This window comes from Nestor notabilis, unplaced genomic scaffold (assembly GCF_000696875.1).
Source record: "Nestor notabilis isolate BGI_N333 unplaced genomic scaffold, ASM69687v1 scaffold22806, whole genome shotgun sequence".
Taxonomy (NCBI): Eukaryota; Metazoa; Chordata; class Aves; order Psittaciformes; family Psittacidae; genus Nestor; species Nestor notabilis.
The window spans coordinates 16,687-35,988 of NW_009934605.1; the positions used below are offsets into that span (position 1 = coordinate 16,687).

Consider the following 19,302-nt stretch of genomic DNA (forward strand, 5'->3'; position numbering starts at 1 on the left):
GAGATTCAGGTCCCAAGAGACCGATTTCAGTAACAGCAGCTTCATTTTACTCTATGCAGTGTTCAAGGCCAGGTTGGACAGAGCCTTGGGCAACATGGTCTAGTGCAAGGTGTCCCTGCCCATGGCAGGGGGGGTTTGAACTGGATTATCTTAAGGTCCTTTCCAATTCAAACCATTCTGTGATTCTATATAGAAGATATTCCAAGACAGTTCCTCTGCTCTCAGTTGTCTCCGTAGGCAGTGGTTGTGGAAATACATATCATAATAAACAGAGGCAAGATTTGTCTTTTTCTGACTAGAATAAAAAAGAATTTGAGGTTAAATGCCATGGTTTAGAAACTGTAGTTTATGAGTGGATAATAGCCACCTGAAGATACCAGATCTCAATATTCAGTTTTTATATATCTATATATCTTTTGTTGAACAATTGACACTGCCGTTAGGAAGTCTGGGCTGCAAATTTCTCAGAAAACTGTTTTTCAATGTTCTTGTTTGCAAGTCAGATTGTTCAAAAGTACTGCTCACAGACACATCTGCTGCTTTGGGATTTCCTTGTGCTACAGATCCCTTACAGTCCTATAAACAATATTAGAGACATTAAGTGTGACTATTATTTGCGAAGGACTCAGATTCACATAACACATGATAATTTGCTGCCCGTGGTATTTCACAATCTTAGTTGCTAGTGTCACACCTCTTAAACTATAAACTCCCTGCAGCCTGAACCTGTTGTGCCTGCATTTGTATTGGGTTATGCAGACTTGGAGAATTATACGAGTAACAAATAAACTTATTCTTGCTGATTGCAAAGACTTCCCTCTCTATCCCTAAATTAGATAGAGCAACAGGAAAGGATGTTTGATCAAAAAGTAGCAGAAGTAATGACAGCAGAGATTTTATGCAGACCTTGATTACATGACTGTTTATGACCATATCTTGGAATACAAAACACATTTTCTTCACATAACTTTTTATGTCAGCATAACTTCTTTCTTAACAAGCAAATGAGAGGATATCTATTTGGGAAGTTGTCATTGCTTTTGCACAGGAAAGGGAAACATATTCTAGTCTTTGTCTTTCAAGCTTCTTTTTGGAAACTGTTTCAGAAAGACTTCAGTCCGGACAAATAAACTCTGAGTTTCATTAAACTTTAATTAAAACCAACTGGTAATCCCTTTTATTTTGACATAGGTTGTTACATATTCTTGTTATTAATGTAAAATGCTATTGACTGTCAGATGCCTTATGCTTTTGAACAGGTCAGCAGGTCTTCTTGATCCAGGAATGCTTGTGAATATTCAGCAGCCTTTGATCAGGGATGATGGTACAGTCCTCCTAGCTGCTGACTCCAAGGTATTACTCTTTCAGTTAAGTTCCAAACATACATATTAATTTGTTCAGATGATGGATTATTTTAGCCATGTACATAGAGACATAATTCTTGCTCTTCAGAAGGTAAAGTTGGGGTAAGTGTGAAGACCTGTACAAAGGGAGGTAATCGGCTGATTAACAGGAACAGATTTTCTTTTCATGGGCATATTTCTGCAGAAGGTCAGCCACAGGTAGTGCCCCACATGATACGTCAGCTGAGGCTAGGATTGATGATTACAAAAGGACTTAAAGATCATTGTGAGCAATTGTTCTTCCTTTAGGTGTTCAGGGGGGAAGAAAAGGTATGTAAAGGAAAAAGAATAGAAAGATTAAAAATGGGCAAAGTTTATGTATGATACATTACCTATAACTTTGATGTATGAATATGGTTCTTCCTTTTTAGGGTGAAACAAGCCAGGGTGCTTTAGGAACATTAGCAAATGTTGTAACATCTCTTGCTAATCTCAGTGAGTCACTAAATAATGGAGATAATTCTGAAGTTCAACAAGAAGAGCAATCTGCAAGTGAGATTACACGGTATGCATTTATGTTTGTGTCTTATTTAGGAATTTGTATTTTGTATGGTGTATACTTAAATACATTGAAGTAAATAAGCACTGTGACACTAACTGTGGTAGAGATTGCCCCCTACTTTGAAACACAAAACCAATTCTTTAGAAACCCAGGTTTGGCTGTTGTCCTCTTTTGAAAAACTGTCCCCTGCATTATCAAGGTCACGTTCTGGAGCTAAAGCAGATCTCATGCTCGGAAAAATAATAGATGACTAGTTTGTGACCTTGAGAGACCCTGGGAATAGTAACACTTCAGTACTGTTTTATTTGATAGGCTTGCGACATGGAAGCTTCTCCCACACAACGCTCATGCCCTTAGCCCTGCTCCTTAGGGGTCTGTATTACTGCAGATTTCTTTTTGAGATTGTGCTGCCGTAATACCTGCTGGTAATGCAGGGAAAATGTAGTGAAATTGAGATGGATAAATTTCTTCCTATTTTTTTTTTAATGTTTAGAAAAAGTTTGAAGTAATCTTTATTAATGAGTAAAATGGGAAAAAGGAACATGGAATCTTAATATTTTCAGCAGAGATTGAGATTTTTACAGTTGGGTTGTTTTTTTTGTGGGGGTTTGAAGGACAACATAGATCTGCAGTATAGTGAAACAAGAAAAATACTTGGCCTCAAAACTGTCCATTGTTTCTCAAGTAGAAGTTTTTTTAAGAGGAGCTTAACTTCAAGCTCTTAAGTCTTTCATTTAAACTCTTCAGGTAAGTGAACAGGTATTTACAAATCCCTGACACTGCAGCTTGGAGTTACAGCCACTTGGAACTCTTTCTTTAAAGCAGAAAAAAAAAATTAATTCTAAAAACATCTCCTCAAAACATCTTGACAAAAATACTGGCAAACCAGCACTCTACCATAATACTGTCCACTGGTATGAAACTGGAGCACAAAATTCTTCCTTAAATCTAAGCTCTTGTTACTGTAAGAAGGGAATGTACAGTTTTATGTTGGCAATGGCCCAGCTACAGTTTGAGTATAAAGTTGTCCAGGGACCAGTCTCTGTTATGTTACTGTTAACATGTATGTTAAGGTTTCTAAGGCTGTATCTGTACTGTGAGGTCAGGAGTGTCTGGCCACACCTCATCTTAAGGGAAAGGAAATTCAGGCATGTTGCATAGAAGAGAACCACTCTATTCTCCACTCTTCCAAGAAATTGGACATCAAGGACAGGGACTGCAGAGGGTTCTCCCAGGTGCCTCTGGTCTATAATCCTCATTTAACTGGTTAAACATTCCAAGTGAGAAGGAGGGGATAGTGAATGGCAAGTGCAAGAGACTGCTTTACTAATACAAATATAAGCATAAAACATTCAGAGCAGGATTTACAGTAGTAAAAAGCTCCCCCCCTTACAGGGGACATTTCTTACCAGCTATATATGGGCAGATCTGTTCGTTTTGTTAATGTCCAAACAGTACAGAGGGGCCAGGCTGTAATGAAAAGTCTGACCTTGTCTTGGCATAAACAGTTCCCGTATAGGTTACCTCTTGGTGGGAATGCTTTATAGCGCTTACTTTGACCACTGCTCTCAGTTATTTTCGGGTACAGGGAAGCACTCTTTCATTGTTTATTACTTTTTTTTTTCTTCAGGGCATTTGATACTTTGGCTAAAGCACTTAATACCACAGATGGTACAGCAGCTCATAACCTGACAGATGGGATGGATCCTACAGGAGGAGGGAATATTCATGTAATCAGTAGAGATCAGTCAACACCGATTATTGAAGTGGAAGGACCCCTACTTACAGATACACATGTCACGTTTAAGGTACGTGCTCTAAATGTCTTACTAAACAAACTAACACTTAAGACATAACCCAAAATTAATTCACTGTTTTCTTATTTCTTATATTTAATTTTGGCAATATAATCCAAGGTAACATCTGTTGCTACAAAGCTTTTAATACAATTTTCACTCTTGCATGCTGTATCTAAAGATGATAGGTGTTATTTCATAAGACCTCATAGACAGGAGGATGCTTTAAAACTCATTTCACTTTCCAGTGCTGTTGATAATCACTTTCCATATCAACCCTGATGTCTTGCTTAATTCATCTGTAATTCTAGGTAGTGTAAAACTTTTGTCTAAAAGGCTCCTCATATAAACAGAGGTTACAGTGCCTTCTTAGATCTAGTTCTGCTTAGACCACTGGAAAAGGTCTTGCATTTTAGCAATGCTTCAGCTTCAGTTGAATACGAACGCACACATGTTGATAAACAATCTGCGAGAAACAGTAAGGGTGCTCATCTTGCTGTAATGAAACTGCACTGTTTCAAGAGCTAAGAGGATCATTACTGAAATACATAATACTTAATGTAGGCAAACTTTTGTCATAATCTGCTTATTGCCATTAATGGTGTTTTGTGATTGTAGATTCCTCTTAAATGACATTCCCATTTGAGATACTTAAATTTTTAGATTTTATTTTGCTTCTTTTTAGAAACTTGTAAAGGATGGTTTACAGCATTGTGAAATGGGCCAACGATTCACAGAGCAATGAGATGTACACATTTGTTGTTAAAATAATATGAAAACATTTTAAAAGTAAACATGTGAGCACTCTCCCACATAATTTCTTGTCTTCTATTCCGGTTTGCATTCCTTGCCAGTAGTAGTGAGTTAGTTACACAGTTTTGCTGTGACAGTTTCTTGTCACACAGTTGCTTATCTGACAGACTGTGGGAGTAGTTTGAAGGTTTTCACTCCATACTTCTTGGTAATCAAAATGGGTTTATGTCTGAACTGTATATATTGTGCTGTACTGTCATTTTTTGCAGCTGACAATGCCCAGTCCAATGCCGGAGTACCTTAATGTACACTACATCTGCGAGTCAGCATCACGACTACTTTTCCTCTCTATGCACTGGGCTAGGTCCATACCTGCATTTCAAGCTCTTGGGTAAATGTACATATTCCATTGAGTGGTTTGCTTTCTAATGAAGTTTAAGCACTGACCTGAACACTTTTCAGCTATTTTGGTTTTTTAAATTATTATAATGTTTAATTTTAATGAATTCTTTAAAATGTGTGAAGACTGTGCAATATTCTTCTTTTTGAAGACTAAAATGGAAGATAGCAGAGGAGAGGATAACTACAATATCTGATGTTACTGCAATTACAGAACCTAAAGCTGAATCAAAAGCAAGCATTTAATTTGTAGAAATATATCTTGGTAAAGAACTGGTGAGCCCCATTTTACAGATAACCTGAAATGGTTTCCTGTAGTTGATCTAACTCTGCTTTCTGCATTTTGAAATACTTGTGATATGCTAATATATGCCTTTCAGTAAAGTGGTTTGCAATACATTAATACTTACTATTAATTGTTATTATTAACATAATTACACATGGGGTAGCACCAACCTGATATGAAAACTACCTACAGTTGTTTGATGTTCTGTTGTTTGTAGGCAGGACTGTAATACAAGTCTCGTGCGTGCCTGCTGGAATGAGCTGTTCACCTTGGGCCTGGCACAGTGTGCACAGGTGATGAGTCTCTCTACTATCCTGGCAGCTATTGTCAACCATCTCCAGAACAGCATACAGGAAGGTAGGTTTTCAGTGTGTGATTCTTACACGTGTTCAGTCCTGTCAACACTAGAGGGACATTTGTATAACATGTCTCATGATGTGTTTCCTAATTGGTGGCAGAATTGTTCTCCAGGATCCAGGGGAAGGAGAAGCCTTCTCTTGCATCATTACCTTTCCTCTGGTGATCTACAACTTCTGTTGAGCTGTTCCATCACCTTTCCAGGGATGGAGGTGAGGCTGACTCGTCTCCTTCCTGGGTTTCCTGAGGCTTCCTGGGTTTTCATTCTTGCCTTTTTTGAAGACTGGAGTGACATGTACTTTCCTCCAGTCCCCAGACACCTCTCCTGTTCTCCATGACCTTTCAAAGATGATGGAGAGTGGCTTAGCAATAACATCTGCCAGCGTCCCCAGCAGTCATGGGCACATTCCATCAGAGCCCATGGATTTGTGGGTCTCAAGTTTGCCTAAATGATCTCCAATCCTCTTTGACCAAGAGAAGGTCTTCCTTTCTACAGACTTCTGTCTTGCCTCCAGGGTCTGGGATTCCTGAGGGCCGGCTTGGCAGCAAAGACAGCATTCAGTAACTCTGCCTTCTCTGTATCCTTCATCACCAGGGCACTCACCTCATTCAGCAGTGATCCCACATTTTCCCTGGTCTTCCTTTTGCTACCGAGGTACTTGAAGAAGCCCTTCTTGTTGTCCTTGACATACATCCCTTCCCAGATATAATTCCAGATGGATGTTAGTCTTCCTTGTCACATCTATGTGACACCATTCCTGTATTCCTCCCAAGTGGCCTGTCCCTTTTTTCACATTCCATAGATTTACTTCTGAAGGATTTCTGCCAGAAGTTCCTTGCTCATTCATGCAGGTCTCCTGCCCCCTTTGCTCGATTTGTTACTCACAGGATGCACCGACCTTGAGCTTGGAGGAAGTAATGCTTAAATATTAACGAGCACTCTTGGACTCCCCTACTTTATGGAGCCCTAACCCATAGTATTCCTCCAAGTTGGTCCTTGAAGAGGCCACAGTTAGGTTTCGTGAAGTCCAGGGTTGTAATCCTACTTACTGCCCTGCTTCCTCCTCACAGGATCCTGAACTTCACCATCTCATGGTCACTGCAGCCAAGGCTGCCCCCAACCCTCATATGCCCAACCAGTTCTTCTTTCTTTCTTAGTACAAGGTCTTGGCTGGCTTCTCCTGGTTGGCTTCTCCATCATCTGTGTTAAAACATTATCATCAGTGGTTTGCAGGAACCTCGTGGACTGTGTGTGCTGAGCTGTGTCATCTTTCCAGCAGATATAAGGGAGATTGAAGTCCCCCATGAGAACCAAAGCCTATGACTGTGAGGCTCCTTCCACCTGTCTGCACAAGGCCTCATCAACTTCCTAGTTAGGTGGCCTGGAATAAGACACCCACAGTAGTGTCACCCATTTTAGCCTGCCCCTTAATTCTTGCTCCTAAGCTCTCGACTTCTTCTTCATCCACCCCGAGGCAGAGCTCAGTAATTCCAGTTGCTTTCTTACATAAAGAGCAACTCCACCACCTTGCCTTGCTGGCCTGTCTTTCCTAAGTACTATGTAGCCATCTATGACAGCATTCCAGTCATGCGAGCTATTCCACCATGTCTCTGCAATTCCCATGAGATCATGGCCCTGTGACCATACACATCTCTCTGATTCTTCCTGTCTATTCCCCATTCTGCGTGTGTTGCTGTACAGGCAATTCAGAGAGGTTGTCGAGCACGCAGGTTTCCCAGGAGGGGTGCAAGAGGCTCCACTGTGGTCATGCACACCCTTGAGGTGGTTGGCCTGCTGGCTCTCATCTTGGGAGGCAGCTAATGGACATCTGTCACTGCTCTGGTGGACCTGGCTTGTTCCCTAGTTGGATGCGATGGTGCGAGCAACAACAATATTCCTGCAGGTATAATAGTTTTGGATACTGCTGTAATGCAGTAATGACTAATGTATTCTGAAGTACCCTCTGAAACATTAAACAACCTATTTTCTTGACACTCTTTAAGACTTAGGTGATTTTATTTTTTAATTCACTGTTGGCCTGTTGATAATGATGACTATATCTGGAATGCATGACAACCTCCTACAGTTGCTTTTTTCATTCTTTTCTCTTTAAAGATGCTCCCAAACAATATGACTGATTACATGGAAATAACATTCCATTTTTAATAGGAGGAAAAAAGCAACACTAGCAGCTTTAAACTCTGCAAACACAGCATATTACAGGAAAGCTAGCTTAAATTTAAATGTGAGTTAAAAATAGTTACAGAATGCTATTGGGTACTAATTTGATGATTTTGGTGGTGCCATTATTGTGCACACAGCAAAAATTGGAAGATAAGCTTTTACTGAGGAGAGTAAGACTTGATTGTAGAACTATAAAATGTGCAGAAGTAGATAATAGAAAAAATACCCTTCAGTCCCAGTAAAGGACATTGGGTTTAATCTACTTTATTGGCTTCATTATGATAAAGTAAATGAGAAAATTGATTCTTAAATTGATAATATGCTTCCATAATGAATGGGGGGGGGGTTGGCTTGCGAGTTTGTGTGTGTTTGGGTTTGTGTTTTTTTTTAATGTAAGAGAGCCTGTACAGCCCTCAAAATACAACAGACTGATGCTCCTCTCCTGCATGGAGAGAGAGGCAAGAGTTTAGAAGACCAATAGAGAAACACGTACATTGTATGTTCTGCACAGAATTAGGCTTTTAATCGTATCAGAGTTGTCTACTCCACCTACACCCCAGGCAGAGGGTTTGTGGAGGAGGAAGTGATGAGGGTTATTCCAGCCTTAAGTTGGCTCCACTTTGGTTCCTATGTCTCAAGAACAAAAAAATGACATTTGTTCTTCAAGCCATGCTTGCAGTCATACCATGCTCCCGAGCCCAGCTGCGAGGAGGGGAGGATCTGTTTTATCATGAGTTCTTGATGACTTGTTTTATTTATCTGTTTTGCAAAATTATCGTATTATAGTGTGTATTGTAACTTTAAAATTCAAAAGAAAATGAAGAAATTTCATAACTTTATCTAGGAAGTGTATTGGTGATGAAGCTGTTTGGAAACTCTGGAATTCAAGTTGACTTTTCCAGAGTATTTCTGCACTATTATTTCTCACTCAATAGAGAAATAAAAACATTACATCACATGTATCTTGATCCATCTTGAGTAACTGAACACTTGTATCACAGTTAACGAATTTTAGGCATGTAGATTATGCTTTCATTCTTCATGTTTGAATTTCAAATTAGGATTGCATTATAGCATTTGTTTTGTGCTTCTGTTTCCCAGAATCACTCTAGCCATGTGCAGAATCATTCACCGTAACTTGAGTCTCTGCTCAGAACAGTGCATCTCTGGAATTAGACTCGTGTTGCAGATTATGCTGTACTGGCAGAATCATGCAAAAGAGTTAACATTCTGTTCACCAGCCCTGTGCCTGACTCAGCTTGGTAAATCTTTAATGCCATAATCATTCAGGTCATCCTTAAATGTTGAGTGGTTTTAAGACAGCAAATGACACAAAATGCTGTAAAATGTCACTTGTTTTATAAAAGGATATTAGTTAATATATCAGATGTACTTGAGCTCACATGACATAGAAAGCAATATCTTTTTTGTAGATAAACTTTCTGGAGACAGAATAAAACAAGTCATGGAACACATCTGGAAACTTCAGGAGTTCTGTAACAGTATGGCCAAGCTTGATATTGATGGATATGAATATGCATACCTTAAAGCTATAGTCCTCTTTAGCCCTGGTAAGGTATTTAGTAACATAAACATTTGTATGTTAATGTTTGAGCAGTTTTTCTAATGAGACTAATGTCTTGCTGTTATGGTTGTTCCATAATGATTTATCACAAACAGTATGTGTTTTAAAAATAACTTTGGAGCAACACTTCCATGTTATTTACAGTTCCAATGTATTGGGTGTTTCCTGTACACCCACTTTAGAAGACTAGGCTCTCAGCTACTGAGAATCTACGAGTACTAAGTTATCTGGGATGTGTACTAGCAATATTAGCGAAGTAAATGACAGGAAGGATTAGAGGAAATATATTCTCACAGTGACGAAAAGAAATTGGCTTCAATTTCAACATTTTTTAATACGCTTCTAAGAGGGACAGCTGAAATAGGAGCAGAAATACAACTGTATTTTATATGGAACTTCCACAACATCTCCAAAACTAAATGTAAACAGGTTACCATTTGTTACCCAAACAAATGACAGCAGAATTCTAAAGCATGATCTCTATGTTTATGAGATAAGAGGATTTACTCAAAAACGACGCTTGGGATTTTCTGGAACGATAAGGCAGGGACATGAAAGAAATGAGAAGTGACAGTATGTTTAGCAAAGGGGGCGAAATTTTCCTAGGACACACAGAGGTTAATTTAGAGCTGAGTGAAAGGGAAATTCTTGCTCAGAAATGTAAATTATTTACTTTCATTCAAAGGTGTGTACCACTTTGAATTTAACAAAATACAAAGGAAAGGAATGTCTTGTTGTCAGGGATTGGAGGGGTTTTGGGTTGGTAGGGTTTCGTTAGTCAGTATTCTTTTTCTCTGTGCAATAAAACTTACAGCTTGCTTTAATGAGAAGGTATTGCTGTCCTGAAATTTGCTTCTGGAACTTTTTTGCAGATTGTATCATTAGGGTTGGGTTTATTAGGGTTTTTTTCAAGCTGGAGGAGCAAGAAGCTCTCCAAACTCAAGCTAGCTCTGTCCCATTCAAGGGAAGAGCAGTTTGAACACAACACTGAAGATACTTGGGCATAGTCAGGTATGTGGTATTTTCTGGGATCTTCTGTTCATGTGGCTGTCTTTGAGGAGCTGAGCCAGCCAGAATTAAAACATGAGACAGTCTCGGGAAGGTTAACAAATTGGTCTGTCAAGAAAACAGCCCAAGTTACTGCTCAGTCAGCATAGATAGTCAAAATCAGAGGCAACATATTTAAAACAGCAAGGGTAGGAACATAAACGAGGAGTGTCACTGCCTGGTACATACCTACAGGCTTAATCTCTTTCCACTTTCTTGTGTGTACACACAGGTATAGAGAGAAAAATGAGCAAGCTGATTCTGAAGCCAGGAAGCAAATGTTCAACTGAGTGGTTTCCTTTATAGAGCTAACACGTTAAACATCACAATACAAGGGAAATACTTAAATGAAATTAAATGCAAGAATCTTATAACTACATATATTTCATAATGTATAGGGAAACAATCGACATACAGAAATGTTTTGTTTCTTTAGATCACCCTGGTCTGACCAGTTCAACCCAAATAGAAAAATTCCAGGAGAAGGCACAGATGGAATTACAGGACTATGTACAAAAAACCTATCCAGAAGATACTTATAGGTATTTATTGTCTATAGTACCCAAAGTAATGTTGTGGGCCATAGCTGGCAAAAGTACAAAATAACATCATTGATGCAAAAATTGTCTTTTTGACATCTGTTCTTCGACTGCCGATGAGAAAGAGCTAGAACCTTGTTCACAGGAGCATGCAGGTTTGTGTACAACTAACTAGAAGCAAGAATAGCTGCCTCGCTTCTTCCATGGAAATGAAACTTGACTACTTTGCTGTTTGGGGTTTTTTTTGAGATGAGAGTCTCATTGCCGTGTTTAGAACAGTAAAGAGAAGTCTCAAGAATAACTGCCTCAACTGCCTCAAACTTCTTCAGTTCAAGCTGCCTCCTTTTTTCAAGTTAGTTGTCAAAGAGGCTTTGAGATAATTTCCCTTTGGCAGATTACACATGCAGAAAAGTATTAGAACTGTCATATTTTAAACCTTGGAAAAATAAAGATTACATGTGGGGAACGATAACCAAGTCTTAAGCTTCTGTTTATCAGACATTCCCACATTCCCTGCTTATTTTCCCCTTTGATTTTTTTAAATTTCCAAGGGCTTCTATTTGAAGGGTTTTTTTCCACGTCTCAACGGTTCCCGTTTCTTACTTGCTAGAAATAATTATCCTATTTCTAATAGTCTCCATCAAAACTATTTTAAATTTCATCACCATAATGATTCTCTGCACTACAAAGGAAATTCTAACTTCTGTCTCGCAGTATATCCTAGAACATACTCTCCTTTACTGTGAAAAGTATCCCCACGTAAAGAAGCACAATCCCATACATTTAAGAAAGGCCTGAGGTGAGTGTAACCTTAAAAGAACAGACAGACAAAAAAAGCTCTCATCTCAGAGACTGGTTTCTGCACTCGTTTTACAGAGTTAACATTCTCTGGGCAACAGAAAGGGCTTCAGGATTCCCAGTTAGGTGTAGTGAAGATGGGATTCTCTACTTCAGAAATATCCTCAAATCCCACATTCTTCTTCTGTGTACAATTAACTATTCTGCTTTGATGTGTGAGAGCTGGATACTTGCCATAAAAAGAAATACAGAATTTGTTCCATATACTTCTGTTAATAGTGGCTCAAGGAAGAGAATCAGAGTTTTCCAATACAGGACATTTCCCAAACAATGTCCTGTATTTTAAGTGATACAGTCTGTAGCCCCATGCTCACCCCTAAATAAGTTTATAGTACAAATGTGATTATTTCTGAGCAACTGAATGCTGGCACACATTGAGATAGAAGCACAAGCGTTAAATTTTCACAAAACCAGCAGCATAGCTTGCATCTTCCTTCAATTTTGCAATCAAGTTTATAATATATGGCGTATAAGCAGAATGGACTATATATTTCCTCCACAGATATTCAAGCATTTTCCAGAGGCCTGTGTTCAGTGCTGCCTGAGGTTTGCTATTACATGGCTATGGTTCAGGAAATGTGTTTATTTTGGCATTTGTGATAAACATCTGCCATATAAACACAGCAGATAGATAGATACTTTCATTACTGTCCTAAATTGCAAAGGCATTGACAGTCCAACAAATCGATAACAATCACTTCATTATACTGGATCTCTGTTACCATCCTGCTACATAAAACCCCACAGCATTTGGCAATATGTATGAGTAACAGCACATCCCTCCAAATTCCTTTTCTCATCAGAAGCAGATTCTCTTGTTTTCTTTTATGCATATCCAGTCCCATTCTTGCTGTCTGCTTTGGCATTAATTTGCTGAGCGACTGAGGACTCCTCTGCTTATGGTTTAATTCTGATTGGATCTTACTTTTAAAATTGTGTGCAAATGTTCTCACCCAGTCAGTGTGAATGTTACTAGTCTCAGCATTGTCCTGAACTATGAAGTGCTTCCAGAGCTGGGAGTTTCAAAAGCAGACGGGCACTGTGTGTCTGTACATACACATTGTATCTACAAAGGCCATTAATGTCTTTTCCATTGGAAAACCACAGAGAAAGATGGTGGCCTTTGATTTCACTTGCAGGATAGAAAAGGAACCCTTCTTCTTATGATAGCTCAATTAGCTTTAACTGCCTCTTTACTCCTATTCATGAGTTATGGTAATAATAAAAGCAGATCCACCTCTTCAGCCACAAAGTATTTTAAACTAGTATTGCATGTATTTATAATCCACTGAACTTCTTTTTCAGGCTGGCCCGGATTCTAGTTCGCCTGCCAGCACTTCGCCTGATGAACTCTAGCATTACTGAGGAACTGTTTTTTACTGGTCTCATTGGAAATGTTCCCATTGACAGCATAATCCCCTACATTCTTAAAATGGAAACAGCAGAATATAATGGTCAAATAACTGGCACGTCTGCGTAGTGGGAACAGCGCAATGAGATGGATCGAAGTAGTTTTCGTAAAAACATAGAATTATGAAGTTAAAAGAATAGCATTTTGGTATGTACGACTATTTCCAACTTGTTACCAGTTTCCTGTCAGGTTTCTCCTCGTCTGTTTGCTGACATTGACAACAATTAAGCAGCTATTAAAAGACCTGCTATAGGACCTTTTCTGCCACAAGGAATATTTTTGGTGCCTTTCATTTAAAAGGCTATAGATTACTGAATATACTTTTCACGTGCTTTGTATTTAGAAATTATCGGTGGTTAAAGAGAGTTTTATAATATCAGAGATTAGCAGTAAAATTACTTTAAAAGTAAAAAGAACAGTATGTATATATTTAAAAGTATCCTTGGAATTAATATCTAATAAATGCCAGGGTATAATATTAGCACTTTGTAATCACTTCTTGTCAAAGCGACATCATCAACATCCTGCTTATGAGTACGGAAGAAACCTGCTTATGTCTTTAGTCAGAATGCCAGTGATTTCAGTGAAAATGTAGAATGTTACAGGAGACAATCATTTATTCTACAAAAAAAATCACTTGTTTTTATGTTATGCAGGAGATGATAGTAACGTGGATTCTGAACTCAGATATCCACATTATATGAAACTGTTAAATCAGCACAGCTGTAATGCACGGTATGATGCAGTCATAGTGACTATTATGTGCTACAGGAATTACCCAAACTAGGAGAAAAAAGTGTGTTTCTTGCCACAGTAATGATGAAAAGTCAAGTTCTTGAAAGTTTCTATTCAGACCAGCATAGCTATGTCAAATGGTATTCTGTGGGAGAATCAGTCATTAACTGGGAGAACAGTCATTTTCAAGTAGAGCTGTGTGATGTCTCTGAGTATGCTCTTTGTATTTCTAAATTTACTCCTCTGTACTCCTAAACACCTCACCATCCATCCAGTTTAAACCCTGAAATGTGTCGAACCTCCGGCTACCATTACATTACAAAGCTTTCTTATTTCTGCCCCCCGCCCACCCTGGCTGAGCACTGCCAGTTTTGCAGTGCTCTCAGCTTTCCTATGCCTGTCCTGGGTTCAGCCACAGCAGTCATTTTTCTCCTTCGTAGTAGCTGGTGCAGTGCTGTGGTTTTGACTTTCAGCCTGGGAACAACACTGATAACACCCATGGTTTTAGTTGTTGCTCAGTGATGTTTACTCTGAGCAAGGACTTTCTCAGTCTCATGCTCTGCCAGGGAGGAGGGGAAGCCGGGAGGAAGCAGAGACAGGACACCTGACCCAAACTGGCCAAAGGGCTATTCCACACCACAGCACGTCATGGCCAGTATATAAACTGGGGGGAGTTACCCGGAAGGCCCAGATCGCTGCTCGGGTCGGGCTGGGTATCGGTCGGCGGGTGGTGAGCGGTTGTGTCCTCTCCCCTGTTATTCCTCTTATCATTATTATTGGTAGCAGCAGTGGTTTGTATTATACCTTAGTTACTGGAGTGCTGTTATCTCAACCCGGGGGAGTTACATTCCTCCGATTCTCCTCCCCATCCCTCCGGGAGCGGGGGGAGGAAGGAGGGAAGGGGAGTGAGCGAGCGGCTGTCTGGTTCCGAGTTACCGGCTGGGCTTGAACCACCACAGTGGCTTAGTATGAAACTGGAGTAGTGTTTACGTTCAATCATGTGCCACTGCAGTTAGTGACTGATACTCCAGGGAGTTTAACTACTTTTTGTCTAGAGGGATGAGCTATCCACACGTTTTCCATATTGGCTATTAGCTGCTAGCACTGCTTTCAGTTCGGTATTATTTATTATGATTATTTGCATTCAATATTTCAAACAAAGTTTGGTTTTGTTTTTTTAAAGTCATGGCAGTTAATACCTGTATCTGCTCCTGCCTCATCAGCCGTGCTCATCAGCTGAATTATTTGCATGGAAGAGGCATTTTCTACTTGTGCGTTTTTATGTGACAAAAATCTAGTTGAGCATTTTTTTTTGTTCTGAGGTTTGTTTCATCCCCCTGCCAGTAACCGGCAGATGTAACAAGCTCATTTTGCGAGCTTTACTTTAAGATCAGTTTCATTTTGTTTCTTCTTTGCAAGTGCAAAGTTTTACTTATGAATATGGGACAGGAGAGGGATTTTACTATTGTAACAATTACTGAAAAACTATTTCTTCATTTTTAGGTATGGAGATAGCTTGTTTTCATAAAGGCCAAATTTCAATGCCAAACTTGTGTTTATAGAGCTAGGAAGCAAAGGTTCACAGTCTGAAAGTGATTCTAAGAAAAGTGACATCTCACTGAAGCTCTATTTAGTGTCTAAAATTCATTCCAGAATTTTCGAGGTCCTGTTCCTGCTGCTCTTGAAATGAAAATATTTTAACTCAGTAAAAATACAGTGATAAACTATCTGATTAGATCTATCTGAAGTTCAGTACATGTGTGTACTGGTAATAATTGGTTCACACAAGTGTTAGAATTCTGTGCTGGCTGAAACTGGGGCATGCAGGGAGCGGTAAGGAGACAGTAATGGCCATTCTCCATGTTTTCAATTTTTTTCCTACTCTCTTTTGAGAAGGAACTGGATTTGAATCTTGTAGGTAGAAAGAACACTGATCAAGAACTGTGTAGGAGCATTCTGGGTTAGCTTTATAATAATATGATTTTTATTGCATTTGTGACAAGGGCAAGAAGCTTTACTACTTCCTTTAATTTACTTACAGTGGACTAAAGAAACAGAACTAAGAGCATGTGCAACAGTCATCTTTCTCTGCCTATTTGCACTGCTTGTAAATCGGATACAATGCTCCTGGTGCCAGTGGAGTTCTCTGGTATGAAACTGGTAGAAAAGAAAAAAAATCTCCAAGGAGAGATTCTTCAGCGAGATCATACAGATCATCCAGGCCTTTGTTTTAGCTGCCTTAAAATGTCCCATTATTAAGGAGGCTGAATCGGAGCACCCTGGGGCAAGAAACTGTTGTTGGTCACCACGGAGTAGTTGGTACCATTCACCGCGCCCCTTCCTGCTATCAGGCTGAAGCCCTCGGCCCGCAGGGCAGCTGTAATGCCGCCCGGAAGCAGCCCTGACGAGCTGCTGTGCTGAATGCCGGTGCCTCCCCTTTACCGCTGCAGTACCCTTTGGCAAAGGGCATATTCAGAGGTGTGATAGGGAAAGCAAGTCAGGGATGAAGTTTCCTGACTGTTCCTTCTTTGGCAGAGACTGTAACAAACTTGAGTGTGTTCAGTGTGTGTAGCACACAGGACTTTCACAGATTTCCTGAATGAGTTCATCCAAGATGCTGAAGATACCAGAACATTTCCCTGCTCACTAAAGTTAAGAGGGTAGTTAGGATTCTTCCTTGATTACCTACCATTTAGTTAGTAAAGGATAATTTTAAAAAGCACCAAACGGCATGAGTAGCACGGTTATGAGGCATACAGTGTAGCCAGGAAAAGGGAACTGGAAATTATCAGGCTAAGGATACTGCCAGAGAAGCAGGGATCAAAGCAGCTTTCTGCATTAACGGCACCAAGCGGAGCCCTGTTTGACTTTGGTGGTGTGAGCAGTAGGACAGGCAGGTCAGTCAGCCACCACACAAGTGTGCCAGCAAATACCTACAGGATCCTGAAAAGAAAAACACTTTAAATGTTTGTTTTCTATTTGAAATCCCTCTCCTTTGGTTACAAGTAGGGTAGCTTGGTTCTTTTGCCTCTACTCTTGCCCATGATACAAAAAGGAGAAATACCAGGCAAACAAGAAGGTTGTGGCAAACTATCTGTCCCAGTAGTTTACCACACCTGCCATACCACAACTGAAGAGCTGTGGTTTGCTCTGATGGTAAGCATGGGCCTGCTGTGAGAGCAGCACACAACATCTGCAGTCCTAATGCCTCCAGATGTCCATGGAGAATCAACAAAATAAGGCCATGTTCACTCTACAGAGGCGAGGAAGGGGCAGAGAGAGGAAGGACAAACTGTCAGTGTCTACTGCATACTGAGTGACACAAAATGAGTTTCAAAAACGGCTTTATAGGAAAGATTCCGAAGAGGGCATGGCAAAGGGCAGACAATAAAACATTTACTTTTTGCACCTTCTGATCCTAAAGTTGCTGAAGCATTTTAAAAGTAAATTCTCCTGAACTAAATTCAAGCTTATTGTTTGATGAAAAATGCCATAATCCCTCTTGTTAGATAATGCTACAGCTCTGCTTCTGCTGCAATCAATGTTATCAGCATTATATGGGAAAGATATGTGGAAAAAAAACCCCAACATTATTTATCCTGAGGTTGCAGGTTAAAGTGAAATCCTTTGTAAAGTTTAAATGCTCTAAGTGTAAATACATACTGGACTTGGAAAACATCAAACCCCTGAATTACCTTATTATTCATAGACTCATAGAATGGTTACTGAGCTTTATGGTGTGAATTCATGTAAGTTCGTTCATCGCAGATAATACCACTGTAATTCTTGCAGCCTGTTTTATCCTCCAAGTTACATGAATGCTTTGGAAATGGCTTATCATTGTTAAATTCATGCCTGTCTTCCTTCTTTTTAAAGAACTTGATGGGCTTGTACAGCTTTTTATTTTGTGCCTCCCACCACTGTGCATTTCTGCATGCTGAATTCTAAACCTCACTTGAGCAGCTGATGCATATGTACATAGTTGTATGTATGTGTGTATGAATGTATATGTTTATACCTGGCTAAATATTATGTACAGTGTATAGATTAAGTGTGTAGTGTATGTATATATGTACAGATGTGTAGCCATTTATTCATACCATTCTGTTAAAGCTTTTAATTCATTTGCTAATCCAGAGCTTCCTAGTTCATATTTCTTAGCCCAAACTGAGCCTTGCTTAAGTAGGTGAATCCTCCTGCATTTCAGAGATTTGCACCTTTTTCTAAACCCAGCCTGATTTTAGGATTTTCAGTTCAGAACTGACAAATATATTCCATGAATTTTCTGACTTTTCCGTTACTCCTTTTACCTTTTTTTTATTTGAGGTGTAGAAGTCTGCCAGTAAATAGTTAATAGAACATATAAATACGTAACTACAGTGATAAAAAAAGCCCTCCCTGTTTCCGACCCATACTCGTTGTGTTGCAGCCTTCTGAGAGACTTTTTGGGACAGGTTTATTTTGCAGTGACACTTGGAAGAGATTGATAACTTCTAAGTCTTCAGCAGTGGCTCATAACAGGAAGAAAACCAAGCTGCCCCTTATCACGGAGCTGTATCACACAGAACAGGATGCAATGGATGCTGTTTAAAAAATACTCATGAGGCCATAATGACAACATGAAACCAAACCGTTGAACACAGATTCTGTCCTCTGTTCACTGAAACAAGGACAGTTCTGTTGCAGCGGTAATTAAATTGCAGTTAGTTTCTTTCTTAGCAAGCATCAAGATTTTCACAGTGCATTTCAATTGTATCTTCACTTTCCAAAGTTATTCTCTTTATTGTCTAGCTTAAACTGAACAAAGCTGGTTATTCATTTAGTTGTCGGGCTTATGTCCATGTTCATGTTCTGTCCTTTCCTGACACTGTCATCTCTGCAGATCCTGCGCTGCGTGTGTGAAGTGTCCGTTCTTCGCATGGGAGGTGCACACATGCAGCATCTGTGAAATCAGACTTGCAGTAATTACTCATAGGGAGTATTCAAACATTTCAGTTACCAAAATACAAGTAGTTCTTGTTCTTTGACCTCCTGATGACTTAAGTTACAAAGGAAACCTTCTGTAAAGCAATTCTATTAGTGTTTCTTTAAAAAAGCATTTCACAGATCACGTAGGAGACTAGTTCACCAAGTCTTGTTTCTGTCGTATTAAAAAGGTGGAGAGGAATTTTCTGGGTATTTATTGCCATCTTCAATGTGTCAAAGACTCGTGCAGATGAGCAGACAGCAATTAAACCAATGTGAGCTTCTTGTGTGCTTAAAGTAAAACACAAACCTCTTTGAGAGTCAGGCCTTCTGCTTGTAAAGCCTTTGCTCTGGAAAGTGCTAAGAATGTTCCCTGTTTCTTGCTCATCTTTTAGGATGTGTTTGCAAACTTTTGTTCCACATATAGAAAAAATGGTAAAATATCCATTCTAACATTTCAAACCTTATTGTTGAGATTTTC

At 39.5% G+C, this 19,302-nt stretch overlaps 1 protein-coding gene across 1 annotated transcript in view; it reads left to right on the plus strand.

Annotated features, from left to right (window-relative positions):
- NR2C2 (nuclear receptor subfamily 2, group C, member 2) overlaps window positions 1-13,495 on the plus strand; it is a 28,156-nt gene extending 14,661 nt beyond the window's left edge. The window contains exons 7-14 of the mRNA XM_010017436.1: window positions 1,260-1,353; window positions 1,775-1,908; window positions 3,536-3,713; window positions 4,724-4,845; window positions 5,357-5,496; window positions 9,115-9,252; window positions 10,750-10,855; window positions 13,016-13,495. Coding sequence (XP_010015738.1) covers window positions 1,260-1,353; window positions 1,775-1,908; window positions 3,536-3,713; window positions 4,724-4,845; window positions 5,357-5,496; window positions 9,115-9,252; window positions 10,750-10,855; window positions 13,016-13,190 — 1,087 coding nt within the window. The 3' untranslated portion in view covers window positions 13,191-13,495. The remainder of the gene's footprint in view (window positions 1-1,259; window positions 1,354-1,774; window positions 1,909-3,535; window positions 3,714-4,723; window positions 4,846-5,356; window positions 5,497-9,114; window positions 9,253-10,749; window positions 10,856-13,015) is intronic.
- The last annotated feature ends 5,807 nt before the right edge of the window (window positions 13,496-19,302 follow it).